The following is an 18,311-nucleotide window of genomic DNA, read 5'->3' as shown; positions in this document are numbered from 1 at the left end:
TAGAAAAGCAAAGGCTGGGAACTCGTCAGTCGTAACTGTTGGGTGAGGTTAAGATAGGGAGAGCGTGGGTATCAAGACCTAGACAGTACTACAGATTCTCCAGTTACGGACAGTTCAGGAAGCAATATGGCCGTAGCTATGACAGGGAGTGGTCCTCCCTGACACCCTCTCGCTTCTATTTCCCGTAACAAAATTAATTCCATTAAATTAAAATTGAAATCCATTAATTTTGAAATACGGGTTTCGTTTTATTCTTATGCCCTTAATAATATCATTTTTATTTTTAATTGCGCCATTTTCATTGAACTGGACACGGCGGCAACTGCTCCGTCTACAAATCAACCGTGGAATTAAATATTATTAAATATACGTAAAATATTTTAATTTATCTTTCTTTTTATCGTCTTTATGAAAATTGATAGCTCCACTTTTGAAAATTGATTGCTCCACTTTTGAAATTCATAATCTCGTCCTTTCTGTAAGTAATTAATCTATATTAAAAGTTTATTTATTAGTACTTTGTTTCATAGGTTAATGTTAAATTATAATTAGATTTTGAGATTAACGTGTGTGATTATGGAGTTTCTATTTTTCTTTCTTATATTTTCAAACAGGTCGAAAATTAAGATTATTTATTTATTTATTTATATAGATATAAAAATAAAAGTAGCTTTCATATATTTATGTTTTGAAAATATAAGAAAATTAAAGAGTAGTTATCAGCTAAGTTGAATTATTTATGTATAATTAATTTTTTAAAATTTGAAATGTGACTTTTCCAGGAAGGGATGAGTCTCAAAATAAATGCACTTCGTTAATTTGATCGCATTTTATTCAATCTTATGGCAAACCATAACGTTAATTGGGTTATTGATGATAAAAGTCTCACATTGGCTAATTTAGAGAATGATCATGAATTTATAATCAATGAATACTATCTTCATTTGTGTGAGACCTTCTGGAGAAGCCTGGAGCAAAGCCATGAGAGTCGTGATTTCTAACATAGTATTAGAGTCATGCCCTAACTCAATTGTGTCAATAGATTGGTAAATCCTTAAATGTCGAACTTTTGGAAACGAGTCGAGCCTTGAGCCTTGAGCCTCTGGGAGGTGTACTTTGTTCGATGGGAGGTGTTGGATGATGAAAGTATGAAAGTTCCGTATCGACTAATGCTCAAAATGAATATCATACCACTGTGGAAAGTCCAAGTATAAAAGTCCCACGTCGGCTAATGCCCAAAGTAGATAATATCATACTATTGTGGAGAGTCGTGCTCATCTACCACATCGGCTAATGCCCAAAGTAGATAATATCATACTATTGTGGAGAGTCGTGCTCATCTACCACATCGGCTAATGCCCAAAGTATATAATATCATACTATTGTGGAGAGTCGTGCTTATCTAACGGTCTCAACCCAATTAATTGTAAATGTTTAAAAATTAAAATGCTAATATTTATGAAAGTAGTTAAAATTGCCATCAAACCAATTTTTATTTTATAGCCATAGTAAGATAGTAAGTAATAGAATTGAAAGTCAACCTCTAATATAGTATTTATTATTTTATCCATTGAGTTATTTCAATAATAATGTTGTATCAAAAGCATACAACAATACCTAATTATTAACATTTTATGGATGCAATTATAATGCTAATTTAATCCAATTAATGTTTTTGGATTTCAATTTGATTTTTGTTCGGCAGGCTTAGTTATTCTCGTTGATTTGTTAGGTTGTAAGTCTACTACAATAATAATAATAATTATTATTATTATTGTAATTTAAAGTGGTCCCATACTTTATCACCATTAATTATTAGCATTTATATAGCCAAGGAAATATTGAAGATAGATAACAATAATGACTTATTCACAGTTACCTCAGGGACGACACATAGAATTTCTATTAAAAATATAATAGTAAAAGTGAACCCATCCACAAAACATTCTTGTTTTTATTTATTTTCATGATAAAGACGATATATAAATAAGAAAAAAAAATTATAAATACGATATAAAATTATTTAAATTCATTTATTTATCTTTTCAATATTGTGATTCTATTTACAATATTATTATTATTATTATTATTATTTATTTAGATACAAAATAATTCCAAAAGGAAAATGGTATTAAATTGGTATGTTACAGTCTCATCCCCAACCTTTTACGGCAAAGTTTAGCTGACGAGCTGGAACCGTGATTCTCCAGAAATGGAGACTTTCACTTACTTCGCGTGTGGCCTAATTCTCTTTCCGCTGCTCATTGGTGGCTTTCCATCTTTCTGAAAAACCAGCCCTAACCGGTAAGTTTATGCTTTAAATTCTGCATTCATTTTCGTTTCACTACCAAACATCTTTCACGCATTTTGATTCTGCAACGATTTTCTTTTTCCCACTTGTTTCAGACCCTTCTCCTTTTGGATCTGCGACTTCAACACTTTCTTCCTCGTTCTTACGTGCTCGAACACCTATTCTTGTCCAAATATGGCAAAAATGTCGCTCTTCCTTCTCTGCAACTGCGATTGTTGAACGAATTCCCTCTTTTAGTATTTTCCAATTCTGGCTCGAATCATTCGATTGTTCACTGGTTAATTCAGGTTCTTACTGCTCGTTATCACGAAATGGAAATTTCTCTAAGTGGAACGAACTGTTTTATCTGAACTTTTTCTTTTTTTTTCTTCTTCTTTTTCTCAGTGTTTTCCTCTCAGAAACAAGGCTATTTAGAGTTTTGAGTAGATTAGAATGGCGAAGGAGAAAATCCAGATCAGGAAGATCGATAACGCGACGGCGAGGCAGGTCACCTTCTCTAAGCGCCGGAGGGGACTTTTTAAGAAAGCCAAAGAGCTATCCGTTTTATGCGATGCTGATGTTGCCCTTATTATCTTCTCCACCACCGGGAAGCTGTTTGAGTACTCCAGCTCAAGGTTTCACTCCTCTCTTTTATTACAGAAACCTAAACTTCAATCGGCCTTTTACGATTTTTGAGTTTTCCTGCGTTTTCTGAACTCCTTTGATTCCATTTTCGAAGTTAAGTGATACTAAAAATGGCGAGAACGAACCGTGACAGAAATGATATTAAAGTGTTGATAAGATCGAATGTATTGGCTTTCAACAATCTAACGGAAAAATGAAGATAGAAGAAAATATTCATCAGCTCGATGAAGGAAATAGAGCACTCTTGTAAAGTAGTGCCTCATAAAATTTGTCCTAAACAAACAACAAACACAAAAACGGAATAAAATGTGAGATTCCACATCTGTTGGAGAGGCGAAAGAAATATTCTTTATAAAGGCGTGGAAAACTCTCTTTAGTAGAGTATTATGCTGGTTAAAACCTTTAGATTTAGCCCGAAATGAAAAACTCAAAGAGAATAGTATCTTGCTACTGTTAGGCTTGGGCAGTTCAAAAAATCTATAAATCACACTTCAAAGCTCGCCCTCTTATCAGAAATAAGAATTATGGCGACAGAACTTGCGAGCCACTCAATAATAACTTGCTGCGGTCTATTATACTTAACTCTAGCTGTTTATGTTGATTAATATTGTCTCTAATCATATATAGATTGTAGTGATAAACATGGATTCATTATCATTGATTTCTTCTTACTTTAATCTCTTCCTGGCTCTTTGAGCTTAACTCTAGCTGTTTATGTGGATTCACTGATTATTATCTGTATTTGACTTTCTGTAGTATGAAGGGAATTATAGAAAGACATAACTTGCACTCTAAGAACCTCCAGAAATTGGAACAACCATCCCTTGAACTACAGGTTTGGCGTCTTCTTTCCCTCTAGGGATTTAAATGGCATGTCTTCATCAATATTCATTTTTATAACTATTACCTAACGATAAAATCAATATTATTGTATGGACTGGACGCCGAATAACATCGCTCATAATTTTGGCATTTCAAAACCGGAAACAACCTTATTTTCTTGAAGACCACAAATCATCGTGAAAGCTTTTTTTTTTTCCTTACATTGATTTTTATGTTCTAGAAAAATAGAAACATATTTAAATTTAGTTTCTAAAGCAAGCAGCACTAAACTGTAGAAAATTGTTTGGAACTGATAGCCGTTAGTTCTATCCATCTAGTACATTTTTTTTCTTTGGAACTCTTTTATGTTTGAAGTGTACAGAGTTTTTAATTCATTTCCTTTTTAGAGCTAAACTTATTTTAATATCATTATTAACATTTGTATCTTCTCCCCCCATATTTTTTAAATTTAATAACCGTGTTCGAATTTGAGATGATGATTCTGAAATTTTATTATCATTATTAACAATACAGATCTTGTTCTTAGTAAATGCACTTAAATCAATATTCAAAAGGAGAGATGCGAGTTGATTATATTTTTAACTTGGGGACTTGGATGTTTATAACCCAATAATGGCTCCCTTCCTCTAGCTTGCTGAAATATTGTTTATACTGTCAACGGTTTCAGCTCGTTGAAAACAGCAATTACACTCGATTAAACAAGGAAATTGCAGAGAAAACTCATCAGCTAAGGTATCTATTTTTTTAGACGAGAAGTTGTTTGTTTATTATTTGTTTTAATACTACATATTTAGATGTGATGTTATGAACCTCATCCTTCAAGAGAAAGATTAGATGTTGAGCTATACTCATGTTGGTTGATCTTATGGTTAGGAAGGAAATCTATTCATTTTTACCCACTTAGATTAGCAAGTCATTTTTACACTCCAAACTCAATTGCGTGTTGCAATTTGAACATACTTTGTATGCTTGATTTTGTAGTTAGGTTTACGTTTGTGATTAGGTTTGGGCTCTTTTATTTGTTTGATTTTCTGGTTTGGTTCGAGTATTTTCTTGATTAGATTTAGAGAGTTTTTTACGTGTTTTGTTAGTTGAATATATTTTATATGATTTATAAACTGTTTCACAGGCAATTTTCAAATTAGTTTTGAGGCATTAATTACAACCCTTGTACAAGTTCAAGGGTTTAAATGGATGAAATTAAAAGTTCAAGAATTAAAAACAAGTCACTCACTTGATGAAAAAGAGAAGAAGTTGAACTTTCGTAATCCTTAAATGTACAAGGGAAATTGCAAATATTTTTTTTATAATGTGCAAGTGGTAGTCAGATAATAACGGTCTCTTCAGGCGAAATTTTCTATTACACAAACACACTGCTAGAGAAATCCAAGCACATACACAAACACGATTAAACATGTTGACAATTTAGGCAAATGAGGGGCGAAGAGCTGCAAACGTTGAATATTGATGAACTGCAGCAGCTAGAGAAGTCACTGGAGTTTGGATTGAGCCGTGTAATGGAGAAAAAGGTATTTTCCTTTTCTTCACAGTTCATAACAAAATCCCATTTTCTTCTAACGTACAGTTTCTTTTGTGTCCCAGGGCGAAAAGATCATGAAGGAGATCACTGATCTTCAAAGAAAGGTCAAGTACCATCTTCCAATAATAAGGCTATTGGGCAAAGGACCCATATTAGTAGAATCTATTGCGACCTTCCTATAATACTTGATAATGTCGCGTATTTAATTTAAACCATAATCATAAATGTTAGCTATTTTTAAAATAATTTTATAATAAACCGTTCATGTCCAGTATGTATGCATGAGAAATTTAATTTATTATAATTAAATAAAGTGAAGCTAAGCTCAAAGTTTTATGTGCAAGCAGTCGGCCGAGCTGGTGGAAGAGAATAAGCGACTGAAAAAACAAGTAAGAAAAATCCTTTTCGCAGCATTGTAAATTGTATCATTTAAAGCTGTTTGCGACTTACAGCCGGTGATGTGCAGGCGGAGAAAATGGATGGTGTGAGGAACTTCGGCGTAGAGCCCGAGATTTTGGTAGTGGAAGATGGCCAGTCCTCGAACTCAGTCACTGAAGCTTGTGTCACCAACTCCAATGGCCCGGCTCAAGATCTGGAAAGCTCAGACACATCTCTGAAGCTAGGGTAACTTCCTTCTCAATGTCTTAAAATTGATTTAAATTATTTTCTAGTAATGTGTTCATTAGACTGGTCAAGTTTTAGGTGATTGAGTGGTCATTTATCCAATGGATGCAGGCTGGCATATTCCGGGTAATGGTGATAGAACAGGAAGATGAACAGTCACTGTAGCTAGCAAAAGGCAGTTTATAAACATAATTATATACCCTAAATTTTGGGTTAGTTGAGTAATATAACCCATCTAAATCTTAATCAACCAATTCATGAGGTTGCATTTTCCAGAATTCAGTGTGCACCGTTTAGCGAATCAAGTTAGTGAGCAACTGGGCTTGATGAAGCCTTGGTGTGTAGGTGAACCGCTTGTAATTTTCTGGGGGTAAGGATTTAATGGATGCTTGTAACGATTGAGTGTTGACGGTGACATGTTGCCCTTGTTTTGTAAAGCAGACTCGTAATTTTAGTTTGAATCAACGACAGTTGTCTGTACTCTTGAACAGCTTAGTGCGATAATATTGCTTTCCCCATTATAGTAATACGAATTTTAAACGAGTTAGGGTCCAAGTTTAGCTCTTTGAATTTTGTATTTTCACATAAGGACCTAAGGTTCGGACAATTTCGTCCTCCCCCGCACACCCAAGGTACATCTTGCACCTATGGGCCGCCTAGAAAAAGGGTGGCCGAACTTAAATGGGATATGATAGCTTCTTTATGGTGTAATGTGATGATAAACGGCTGCCGCGACCTTCTCTTGGATACTTGAAGTACAATACTGGTATTTACAATCTTTACTTCTAAGGATCCCTCGAATATTGATGGATCGATAGTTACTTTTTAAGTGATGGTTACAATTATAGTGACAGTTACGTTTATCTCTTACTTTTGTGTATCATATACAAATAAAATAGGATTCGGATATTGATCAAAGTCATCTAATTAGTCTTTGTTTTGTCGTACAATGCTTTACTGGATTTCGCTTCTTGGGTTACTAATTGGTGGAATACTGGTCAATCCGCACCAAAAGAAAGGTTCAGTCCAAATCGAGTGCTCCATTTAGTGGATAATACACTAACATACCAAATAGCATTTCAAATATTAACGATCGAGTGTTCACTCGGTTTAACTCTTAATATCTTTTTAACGAAATTTAACTCAAAATTAATTATTCTTATAGTAAAAGAAAAAGTAAACATAAAGCTTTGATGATATGTGGAACATCATCACCAAATATTTGCTTTGATCCAAAGCCATTTCTTTTCTTTGCCATTGATTAGAAATTCACGTCCTTGTAATAATTAATTATTACAAATGGGAAATATCTAACTTTTGTAATTAATGCAGGCTTCGCAAATGGGGTCTCATCAATTCTTTCACTTCTTAAATGAGTTTAATTTGCATATGCGCCTACAAATTTTAGAAGAATATAAATATTTTTTTTTAACAAAATATGTTCTAATCTTACTTTTGTTTTTCTTAAAAATTATACTATATCACCTCCAAAATATATATATATATATATAAAAAGTTCAATAATGCATGGTATTAGCGATTCAAAAAAATTTAACCTTTTGATGAGATTACCTATCTTAAAGAAGTTGAGTCATGCACAAGTTAGCATGCAAAATACAGATTAAAAATGACGTTGGATGACCAAAGTCCCACGTCGGTTAATTTAGGGAATGATCATGAGTTTATAACCAATAAATACTCTCTTCATTGATACGAGACATTTTGGGGAAACCCATAGCAAAACCACGAGAATTTATGCTCAAAAGTAGACAATATCATACTATTGTAGAGAGTCGTGTTCGTCTAACATGGTTAGCATGCCTTAAACTTAGTCGTGTCAATAGATTGGTAAATAAAGACTCTAAAAGAAAAGGATTCGACTGGTAAGCATTAAGATGGGCAACAACCAAAATGGCCCACTCATTCACGTTCATAATAATAGTTACCAAATCTCCAGATGAGTCTTTTCTTAGTTCCTAAGTAGGGAGCTTTGTAAACCCGCGTTGAAAGCTGTTGAAACTTTCTCATCATCCGAATTCGAAAGACAATCGACAATCTACCATTGTCTTTAGAATCTACTCGAGCACCGCTCAATTATTCAAGTCCATTTCCCTCCATACTCAACAAGCGGGATATCCTCTTTGTTGAAGAATTTGCAATGCTTCAATTTTCGAACACTGCTGCATAAAATAATTTGCAAAGCTTGATTGGTGTAGCGTGAAGATCCAATCGCATTGCTCGCGATCGTAGAAGAAGAGAAGAGGTTACACAAATCGGAGTGGAACTGTTTCAATAATTGCAGTCATTGTCGAAAGCCGATTGTCGGTGCTCACAGTAGCGATATAGATGAATCCAATGAAGTGGACCATCAAGCAGAGGCAGAGGTAGCAACGAGTCAAATCTATAATTCACTACGTGATTCTCTGATTAAGGTGTACGACAATTTTTAATTCGCCTTACCCACCGATTATCCGCTTGGACCCTCTTTGAAAACGACCCCCCTTCTCTCCAATCAATTCATCTGCGAGCTGTACAGATGTCCATGTGTGTGAATCAGATGCTTTTACTCTCATCTGCCCTACTACTCCCTCTCATTCTCTTATAACCCATTTCCATTTCAATCAAACCTCTCATCTCCTTCATTTCAATCCATTTCTGCTTGGGTTCGTGTTTTCGCTCATCTCCTAGATCTGTGGTGATTTCGAGTTTTGTTGATGGTTTTGGTTATGGGACTCAATTTTCAGTCCAACAGAGCTGGAGCTCTTGCTGGTGTTTTTGTGCTGCTTTTTCCAGTTTTTCTACCGGGTTTGTTTAGCCCTCTGGGGCATGCTTCTCCTTCCACGTTCTCGGTATATCTTTGCCACTCTGTTCCTTTTCTTTTTCCGTTTTGTTTGCTTGAAGGGCTTGAACATTTGATCTTCTGAGTCTTGTTTGTGAAATTATTTACTTGATGTTTTGATTTTTGAAGGGTTTCCGTAAAGAGAAACATTTTTCATTTTGGAACTGCAAAGTCAAATTTCAGTGGCCTTTTCATTTATAGTATGTGGGTATGAATGTTTGGTTCACAATTAGTTTAGTTTTAGTTGAATGGTACTCCATTAGGTCAGTATAAGTTAACTCTGGTTGAACCTAACCTGATTAGCATGGTTTGGATGTAAAGGAATGGTTAGTTTTAATCTCTATTTGTTCAACTTTTCCCCAGTGTTGACTAGTGGGTGGATTATGCACTACACTTGGGCTGTTTATGAGTTCTTAAGGCAATACTTGATGACTTAATTGGGTAATCTCTTGTAGGAATGGAACACTCCAAAGCCCAGGCACTCGCGTCTGCTGAAGAGTGCTTTACAACGCCGAAGTGTGGGTAAAAGTTGATTGATCATATGATTAAAGTTGTTTTAGTCTCCAACTATGTTCTTTTATGAATGAGAATCTCATATTGTTAAATTCTATTTCTATAACAGTCAAAACTGGATCAGTCTGATTTATGGGCTCCTTTGGCTGATGAAGGATGGAAGCCTTGTGTTGCTTCAAAAGCTTCCTGTAAGTCTGAGTTGTAGATTGATGTATTGAGCTTGATTCTGGATTAGTACTCGTACTTTCAAATACCCAAATTTAGTTTATCTTCTACTATTCGTTTGAAGTTAATTTTTCACCAATTTTTTTAAATGATAGTCCCTAAATTTGGACATTTGAAAGTGCAAGAACTAAATTTGAATGAAATCCAAACGACCAAAATGATATTTTATCATTAAAACATATTACTTGCTGAATTACTGATCTTTTTCATGTCTGGTTTATGTCCTGCAGCAGTACCATGGAAGAGTGAAGGATATATCCAGGTGTTTCTTGATGGAGGGCTGAACCAACAAAGAATGGGAGTATGTGCGGGTTCATTAAGCGTGTGCGAGTTCATTTTGTTGATGATATCGTTTTCAAGTTTAAAACACTTACTTGATCCACATGCAGATATGTGATGCAGTAGCTGTTGCAAAAATTCTAAATGCAACCCTTGTGATTCCCTACCTTGAGACTAATCCCGTCTGGAAAGATTCAAGGTACTTAGAAACTTCGCTCTTCGTGATATTATATATGAAAAAGTTATCACGAGATTTGTTTTCACTTATCCTTTATTTTTTGGTATCTGCAGTTCTTTCATGGATATATTTGATGTAGACCACTTTATTAATGTGTTGAAGGATGACATTTCTATAGTTAAAGAACTGCCAGCTGAATTTTCTTGGAGTACTAGGGAATATTATGCTACAGCCATTCGGGCTACTCGAGTCAAAACAGCTCCTGTTCATGCCTCAGCCAACTGGTATCTTGAAAATGTCTTACCGGTACTACAGAGGTTGGTAACGAAGTATATCCGTTCTGATCTTGTAGGAGCATGTGTACTTGTTTTATGTTCTTTCTCCAAATCAATTATTCAGCTATGGCTTGGTTGAAATTTGTTATATATTGGTTTTACATTAGTTTTTTTGTATTAATGATACAGCTACGGTATCGCTGCCATTGCACCCTTTTCACACCGTCTAACGTTTGAGAACTTGCCTGATGAGATACAAAGGCTGCGCTGTAAGGTCAACTTTCAAGCATTATTTTTTGTTCCTCATATCCGAGCACTAGGAGACGCTCTCATCGGTCGGCTGCGGTATCCTTCGAATAAGAGTGGAGCAAAGGAGGCTAACCACCCAAGTATGACCACTGTTGCAAATGATCAAGGTCCATTGAAGTTTGTTGTTCTACACCTTCGATTCGACAAGGTATAGCCACTCCCTTTGGACTTCCCCTCAAGGTCTTAAAACGCGTATGCTAGGGAGAGGTTTCCACAGTGTGTCCGTTTAAAGTTTCATAGCGGCTGATTTCTGTATGTTTGCCCTGAAGGACATGGCAGCTCATTCAGCCTGTGATTTTGGCGGGGGGAAAGCTGAAAAACTTGCTTTAGCCAATTATCGTCAAGTGCTCTGGCAGGGAAGGGTCCTTAACTCTCAGTTCACGGACGAGGAGTTGCGGAGTCAGGGGCGTTGCCCATTAACACCTGAAGAGATTGGTCTGCTGTTGGCTGCTTCGGGTTTTGACAACAATACCCGTCTATATCTGGCCTCCCACAAGGTAGTTTCCTTCTCTGTATACAAATAAACCAACTAAGCTTGCTTATCTTTGGTTTGAAAGTGAAATTACTTCCATTACTTGCAACTATAAAGTGCAAAACAACATGGTTTTTCAGGTATATGGTGGGGAAGCTAGGATTTCGACTTTGCGGAGTCTTTTTCCATTAATGGAAGACAAGAAGAGTCTCACTTCTGGAAGTGAACTAGCCCAAATCAAAGGAAAGGCTTCTTTGCTAGCTGCGGTTGATTACTATGTAAGCCTGCACAGTGACATTTTTATCTCGGCTTCTCCTGGAAATATGCATAATGCAATGGTGAGTTAAATTCTAGTTGATTCATATTTTGTCAAATCTTTCTGAACAAATCTGTGTATTTTATACTAAACACTTCCTGCAAGTTATGTATCTATTAAAACGATGATCATTCTTCTACTCGTTCTCGATATTTAACAGGTGGGTCATCGCACGTACGAGAACTTGAAGACCATACGACCAAACATGGCCTTGTCGGGACAGCTTTTCATGAACAAAAGCATCATTTGGTCAGATTTTCAGCAGGCTATTGTTGAAGGCCACAAAAACAGACTAGGACAAATAAGGTTGAGAAAGCCAAAGCAGTCAATATACACATATCCAGCTCCTGATTGTGTTTGCCACAATTGAAATGATGTTCTTATTCCACTTTCTATCACTAAAACAGACCATGCGTAACGGTGTAATACTATTTGTAGTAGCGGTCCTTCCTTATATATGGTATTATCAATCGGAAGTTCCTCTCCTGTCATCCTCATCATATGATGTTTCTAAAAACCAGGGCGAGGAACTATCTTAGTTTTGTAAAGATGTGTAGTATGCTATTCTCTTCGATTATCGACAAATTATCTCAATGTAACGAGTTACTCCTGTATAAAGAATTGTTTATGCAAATTACATAATCTTCGGTACAGATTTTTGTTTGGTTCGTCTCAAAAGATGGATAAGAGTTATTTTCTTATCCATTGGGGAAGGAAAAGAGACAGAAAATAACAACGAATCTATGGTCCACTAATAAGCAAATAATGGAACATGTAAGAAGAGTTACAGGGGGACAGAAACCTTGAAACAAATTTGAACACTAGCTCTTTAAGTAAAAATAAAGTTGAGCCTGTTCTAATCACTTGTTCGTACAAAACAGTAGGATCCCATACTACGTTAAATTAAAGACGGTTGGTGCTTATACAGAGAATTTGTACAGATCAAAGCGATTTTGAGGCAAAAGAATTGTACTGACCGAAGGAGTTAGCTACTGGTTGCAGTCAGCAGGCGCGGCTAACAGTTGAGCTCTCTAAAGGGCGATCTTGCATCAGCCGAGACTTCAGATCTTTTCATTGAAGGAGAATTCACGTTCTCTTTCAGCTCAATGCTCTGACATTCATTAGCACAAGGGAGGAGCAGCATTATCTTCTCCAGAAGGACCATCAATTCTCTGTCTGAATTCGAAAACTCGCTGATATTATTGCCTAAGCCCCCAATGATACCCACCAAGTTTTCCTTTTCTGAAGACAACTTCATCACGTCTTCCATCAAATTACCTTTCTCACTCCTGAGCTCATCGATTAATACATCTGAATATCTTAGCTTTGTCTTCAATTCATCAGTCAGTTTCTTCATTTCAGTCTCTTTTGCTTCCAAGTCTGCTTCAATCTTCATTGCTTTATCTCTTGCATGACTCAATGATGCTTCCTGCAGCTCCAGCTTCTGCTGTATAACGCGAACATTATCCTCAAGTTCCACGATCATCAGTTTCTTCTCTTCAGTTTCAAGAACAGCCAAAGATTCAGCAGCATTAATCTTCTCCCATAACTGGTGGACGATATCAATTTCTGCTTGCTTTTCATTAATCTCTGATGAAAAAGATATCAAAGAGCTGTTGAATTGCTGCTCCAGTGAATGTACTAGCTGCATGAGTTTATCTATTCTTTGGTTTTTCTTTTCTACCATCTGGATTAGTTTCTCCTTCTCAAGCTCAAACATACTCTCAGCACCAAGATGAGATAGCAATGCTACTTCAAGTTCTCGTCTCAGTGAATCTTGCTCCAGACACTCAACTTCATTTTGGAGTTGCTCTAACATCTCATCCTTCTCTCTTATAGTCTGAAGAAAGCTATCCCTCATCGATTCAACGGAAGTTGCTGATTCCGCTCCTGACAAAGCAGTGGCCTCCAGTTCTAGTATTTCAAGCCCTTGCTCTAGCAGCATAACTTGTTGCTCGAGGTTTTCAATCCTCTTGTCTTTCTCATTTAATTTTTGAATAAGGCTATCTTTCTCTTGCTTAACGTTCTCTCCTTCATGGATTTCTTCAAGAAGTGAGGCTTCCAACTTTCTTCGTATGCTATGATTTTCCTCAAGATCAACTTGTAACTGTTCAGCTACAGATCTCCACATATGCACTTCAAATTCAATTTGGTTTCCTTCACATATCTTATCATCCAGTTCGGCATTTGCTTCTTCCAAGGTATTACATGCTTCCTGAAGTTTATCCATTGCATCACATTCTATTTGCAACACTTGTTCTTCCAGTAGAAGATAATCCCTGGACGATTCTTCAAGTATTTCCATAGCCTGATCAAGCTCTTTCAGCTTTAATTTGTACTGCTCCTCAATTAGCTCCATTGATCGATCTCGAACATAAATAGATTCTTTTTCAGCAAGTTCAGCATTTGCCTTGCCCAAGGCATTGCAAACTTCAAGTTTTTCTTCTGCATCATGTTTCATTTGCAAATATTGCTCCTCTAAGTAAAGCTGACACCTAGCTGATTCCTCGAGCAATTCCTTGTAGCTATCTATTTCTTTCTGCATTAGCTGAAGCTGTTCCTCAAAAAGATCTAAGGATTCTACTCTAATCATCAAAGACGCCACCTTGTCACGTTCCTCTTCAATGTCTTTGTTGGCCTTTGCCAAAGCCGCATTCTGCACCTCCACCTGCTTCATCAATAAACATATTTTCTCTTCTCTATCCTTGTCATGCATGTAAACTTCAGCCACTTCTTTCGCCAGCTTAACTTGAGCCTCCGATATTCCCTGATTTAATACAAGTACCATGGCAGAAAACTCATCATTTTGTAACTTCAACTGCAATGCTGAAGAATAATGACTTTCCAACGTTGCTTCAAGATCCTTTATTGCTGCTTCTTTTCTGCATAGCTCAGATTTGCAATCGTTCAAGTTACTCAAAACTTCTTCCATTTGAGACGTCCATTCAACTTCTTTAGCCCTTAGATTTGCAGTACATTCACCATGGGCAGTTTCCAAGCTTTGCATCTTCTTTTGCAATTCTCTGAAAGAAGGCGAACACCCATCTACTTGAATTTGTTCCTCCTGGAGTTCTTTAATGGCTATCCGCAACTCCTGATTTTCTTCCTCCAGCTTTCGTGTTTGATATTCACGTTCCTTGAGAAATGAATCTTTTGTTCCTAATGAACTTCTTAAAGTAGCTATTTCTTTATCCCTCTGAGCAGTCATCTCATCCAGCTGCGTTTTTGCACGTTCACACTCATCAAGAACATTATCAAACCGTGTTTCAAAATCAGTAACTTGAATCTGTAAATATTTTCGTCGACTCTCTTCGTGAGCAAGGGATTGGTGGCACATTTCTAACTTGCTATTAAGATCTTTTGAGATTAACATTTGAGAATCTAGCCTTGTCTGCAGGGAAGAGATCTCATCAAGCAGGGTACCTTTTTCCAGCTCCCACTCTTTTTTGTTCGCCTTGAATTGATCTCGAACCTTCTCATGTGCCTCTTCCAGATGTTTAAAGTGCTCTGTCTTCCATTTCAACTGATCTTTAAGCTCTGCAATTTCATTGTTTAAATCAATTAGTATATCATCTCTTTCTCCCCCCTCATTCTGTACAAGTCGTTCTTCAGCTTCTGAACACTTTCTTTGCCAAAGCAAGAGATTCTCTTTGAGGCCTCGAATTTCTTCTCCATATTGACATATCTTCTGCTCTTGAAGCATGCATTTCTCATTCGTGCTATCCAAAGCCGATAGCAGCCTGCTCATTTCTTCTTTCAAGTTTTCAAAGTTCTCGTTGGCATCAGCTCGAAGCTTATCATTCACAGAACCAAGATGCTTTACAGCAGACTCTCTTTCAACCAAACTTCGTTCAACTTCCTCCAAACGTTTCTTCTCCTTGGATAATTCTTCCGCCTTTTCATTTACCTCTTCAGCTAGCTTCTCAATTTTCAAATTCGCCTCCTGTAACTTTGCAAACTGCTCGCTATTAACTCTTTTCAAATGCTCAGATAACTCTCCCTTCATCTTACATTCTGCCCTAAGCTTCTCTATATCAGCTTTTGCTTCATCCAGTTCTTCAAGAATCCCTTCCATATTCCTTAGTTCTAAATCTGAAATGTGCAAAGGAACAAGAATAGAAACGAGTGAATATTAGAACAAATGCGGACAGGGCATTCGCATTCACTGGGAGCATTGAAATTTCTTTCGAAACTCCACAAACTAATACAACAATCTTAGGAAACCCTAATGAAGAAAACGCAAGTAGGCTTTGAATGTTATTCTGTATCTTCTATGACTAATTAAACCTCAGATTCAGATAAAACGAACAGAAAAATGAAATCCAGATGGTTGCTTGAATATTACCTAACACATTCAGTTTTGTGGATTTTCTTTCTGTTTTTTTCACGACCAATTTACTCAGTAGCAAACAAAAGCTGCGTTCCATAAATAATCCGATCCGATACCATACTAGTCTATCAAAAGCTCTGACAGGCAATGTCAATTGAAAAGATATCTCCGGGATTCTAAAAAAACTAAGAAAAGACGTACATAATTTGGGGAAATACATTCCAGAAAACTAGGGCATTTATAAAGTTCCTCCCAGGAAATTAATGAATTATGAACAAACACATCCCTAGTTTAACCAGAAAATGTGATGACCCAATCCTGTTCCTCATCATTAACCTAGACGAATTAATATCGAGTATATTCGCGCAAAATTAACTCAGATTACACATTACAAAAGAAAGTTTCAAAATCTTCCGAGGAACAGAAAATATTCAAAAAGAAAACCAGATCCAATCTTCTTCTTCTTCTTTCTTTCTTTTTTTTTTTTTTTTTTTTTTTTTTTTTTTTTTTTTTTTTTTAACATAGTCGAACCCAGAAGATCCGATTAACGAGCAAACAAGAGCATACAAAAAAAAAAAAAAAAAAAAAAAAATCACATGAAAAGCCATTTTTCAAGTTTAATTGCATAGAACAGCGAAGAAACTAGGAACCGCAACATTCCACGAATGCTCAACATTCCAAATTCTCAAAAACAAAACAAGAAACAGAGCAACGTACCAGACATAATAAAATATCTGGCGCTGGATTTAGATTCAGCGCTAGAACCGTTGGAATTTTCTGGCTATTGTGACGAACAGGAAGAAGCAAGTTAGAAATGATGAAAAGATGAGAGAGAGAGAGTTTGTTTTTCAAGTAGCCGTTAAAAGAAGCTTTTCCAGATTTAAATTAGAATGCGTAGACAGAGATGGGCGACGAAGTTACCGAGCCATATTAAACTAGCCGTTGCTTGGGATTAGATTGGGCCGAAAAAATTACAGATGGGACTCAGCCCAATTCAAATCATTCCGATTTGTCAATCCAACTTTCAGTTTGGGCCTAAAGCCCATAATAATATTTCACCAATTTTCCGTATTACTGTATGATTTTTTTTAATATTTCACCAATTTTCCGTATTACTGTATGATTTTTTTTTTTTTTTTTTTTTTTTAAATTTTAAAATAGGCGCCTTAGAAGGATTTATTTGAAGAGTATTGTGAAATCTCACCTGAGTCTCAGAGGAATAAAATATTTTTATAAGGGTGTGAAAATCTCTCTGAGATTGACGTTGATACGCATGGACTAAAACAGACAAATATCTACTGGCAGTGATCTTAGGTGGCTACAAAATACATAGAGATGAGTTGTTAAAACCATGAGGCTAACGACGATACGTAACGAGCTAAAACGAATAATATTTACTAGCGATGGGCTTTGACTATTACAAATGATATTAGAGTAAGGTTCCGAACGGTGTACCAGCTAGTACGTTAGGCCCCCAAGGAGATGGATTGTGAGGTTTCACATTGGTTGGAGGGAGGAACGAACCATTTTTTTATGAGGGTTTTTAAAAACCTTGTAGAGAAGCTCGAAAGGAAAAGACGAAAGAAGTTAATATACAAGTTTTAAAAACCTTGTGTAGAAATTCGAAAAAAAAAAAAGACCAAAGATGATAATATCTGCTGACGGTGGACTTGGACGGTTATACATCAAATATTTAAATTAATTCACTTACAAATATTATAAGAAATAATATTTATACCTATATTTAAAATAATATACAAATTGTAAATGTATAATATTTAGACCCTTCCATGATTTGAAGGAGACAAAAAGATGAAAAACTTTGACAAAATACAGTGGTAAAGTGACGTACATAATTATAATGTGGAAAATAATTTTATTATTTTATTATTTTATTATTAAAAAAACAAAAAGAAGATATTCAACATTGGATGCTGATTGGTGAAAATAATTATTAACTTTAATTTCTCTTTCATCTAAGACTTTTTTATTTAATTATTATTTTTTATTTTGGAACATAATTTATAAAAAAAATATTTTGATAAAAACTGAGATTCTCAACACTTTTAATAATAATATTATTTCAATTAAAAAAAGTAATTTTAGTTAATTAATAATTGACTTATACTATTTAATTTTTTTAGATTATTATATTTCAATTTGCATACTTAATATTTATTATACCAAAAAAAAAAAAAAAAACTCACATAAATAGTGTTTTTAATTAGTTTGTCATAATTTATTGGATACAATATTAATTATTTAAAACTAATTATTGGCATGTTGTGGCAATATCATGATGTAATTTTAAAAGAGATAATATTTAATTAATTTAAAAAGAGGTTAAAAAGTTTGAAGCCTTCCCTTTATACATTATTAAACTAAAAAAATAATTTTTCGATTAAATGAAATAACTCATCTACAACTAGAGAATTAATTATTAAGAATTTTTACAAAAAGTTTTAAAATTTTTAATTACAGTTTTTTTTCCTATAATTTTAAAATAATTATTTTAAACTAAGCTTTTTTTTTTTTTTAAATTACTGGTATTACAATTTTAAATAAAATAAAAATTGTTAAAAAAAACATTTAAAATTATAGCTATTTATAAATAAAAAAATATTTTATAAAAA

The 18,311-nt window shown here is 35.1% G+C and overlaps 3 protein-coding genes across 6 annotated transcripts; 2 read left to right on the top strand and 1 right to left on the bottom strand.

The window, feature by feature from the left end:
• The first annotated feature begins 2,144 nt into the window (after window positions 1–2,144).
• Window positions 2,145–6,422, top strand: LOC111781322 (MADS-box protein SVP). The gene is made up of 10 exons (XM_023661852.2): window positions 2,145–2,304; window positions 2,407–2,598; window positions 2,696–2,925; window positions 3,692–3,770; window positions 4,446–4,510; window positions 5,208–5,307; window positions 5,381–5,422; window positions 5,666–5,707; window positions 5,785–5,942; window positions 6,054–6,422. The coding sequence occupies exons 3-10, from the start codon at window positions 2,744–2,746 to the stop codon at window positions 6,070–6,072; spliced, it is 687 nt and encodes a 228-aa protein (XP_023517620.2). The 5' UTR covers window positions 2,145–2,304; window positions 2,407–2,598; window positions 2,696–2,743; the 3' UTR covers window positions 6,073–6,422.
• Window positions 6,423–8,419: 1,997 nt separating this feature from the next.
• Window positions 8,420–11,999, top strand: LOC111781321 (O-fucosyltransferase 39). Of its 4 annotated transcripts, none has more exons than XM_087119895.1 (10): window positions 8,420–8,791; window positions 9,237–9,299; window positions 9,404–9,482; window positions 9,753–9,826; window positions 9,909–9,997; window positions 10,090–10,293; window positions 10,441–10,708; window positions 10,830–11,057; window positions 11,173–11,370; window positions 11,509–11,999. In XM_087119895.1, exons 1-10 carry the CDS (start codon window positions 8,657–8,659, stop codon window positions 11,716–11,718), a joined length of 1,548 nt encoding a protein of 515 aa, XP_086976021.1. In that variant the 5' UTR covers window positions 8,420–8,656; the 3' UTR covers window positions 11,719–11,999. The 4 variants fall into 4 exon arrangements, with proteins under 4 accessions (XP_086976021.1, XP_023517618.2, XP_086976020.1 ...); XM_023661850.2 differs by having other exon boundaries at window positions 8,424–8,791; window positions 9,753–9,820; XM_087119894.1 differs by having other exon boundaries at window positions 8,424–8,791; window positions 9,750–9,826.
• A 152-nt stretch (window positions 12,000–12,151) lies between these two features.
• Window positions 12,152–16,564, bottom strand: LOC111781320 (uncharacterized protein At4g38062). Its single transcript, XM_023661848.2, has 2 exons — window positions 16,396–16,564; window positions 12,152–15,440 (listed from the first exon to the last, which is right to left on the bottom strand). Exons 1-2 carry the CDS (start codon window positions 16,400–16,402, stop codon window positions 12,364–12,366), a joined length of 3,084 nt encoding a protein of 1,027 aa, XP_023517616.2. The 5' UTR covers window positions 16,403–16,564; the 3' UTR covers window positions 12,152–12,363.
• Between the last annotated feature and the right edge of the window lie 1,747 nt (window positions 16,565–18,311).

This window comes from Cucurbita pepo, chromosome 19, assembly GCF_057944985.1.
Source record: "Cucurbita pepo subsp. pepo isolate OVF chromosome 19, ASM5794498v1, whole genome shotgun sequence".
Lineage (NCBI taxonomy): Eukaryota > Viridiplantae > Streptophyta > Magnoliopsida > Cucurbitales > Cucurbitaceae > Cucurbita > Cucurbita pepo.
The sequence above is the reverse complement of the archived record's forward strand: the minus strand, read 5'-3'. Positions and strand labels throughout refer to the sequence as shown.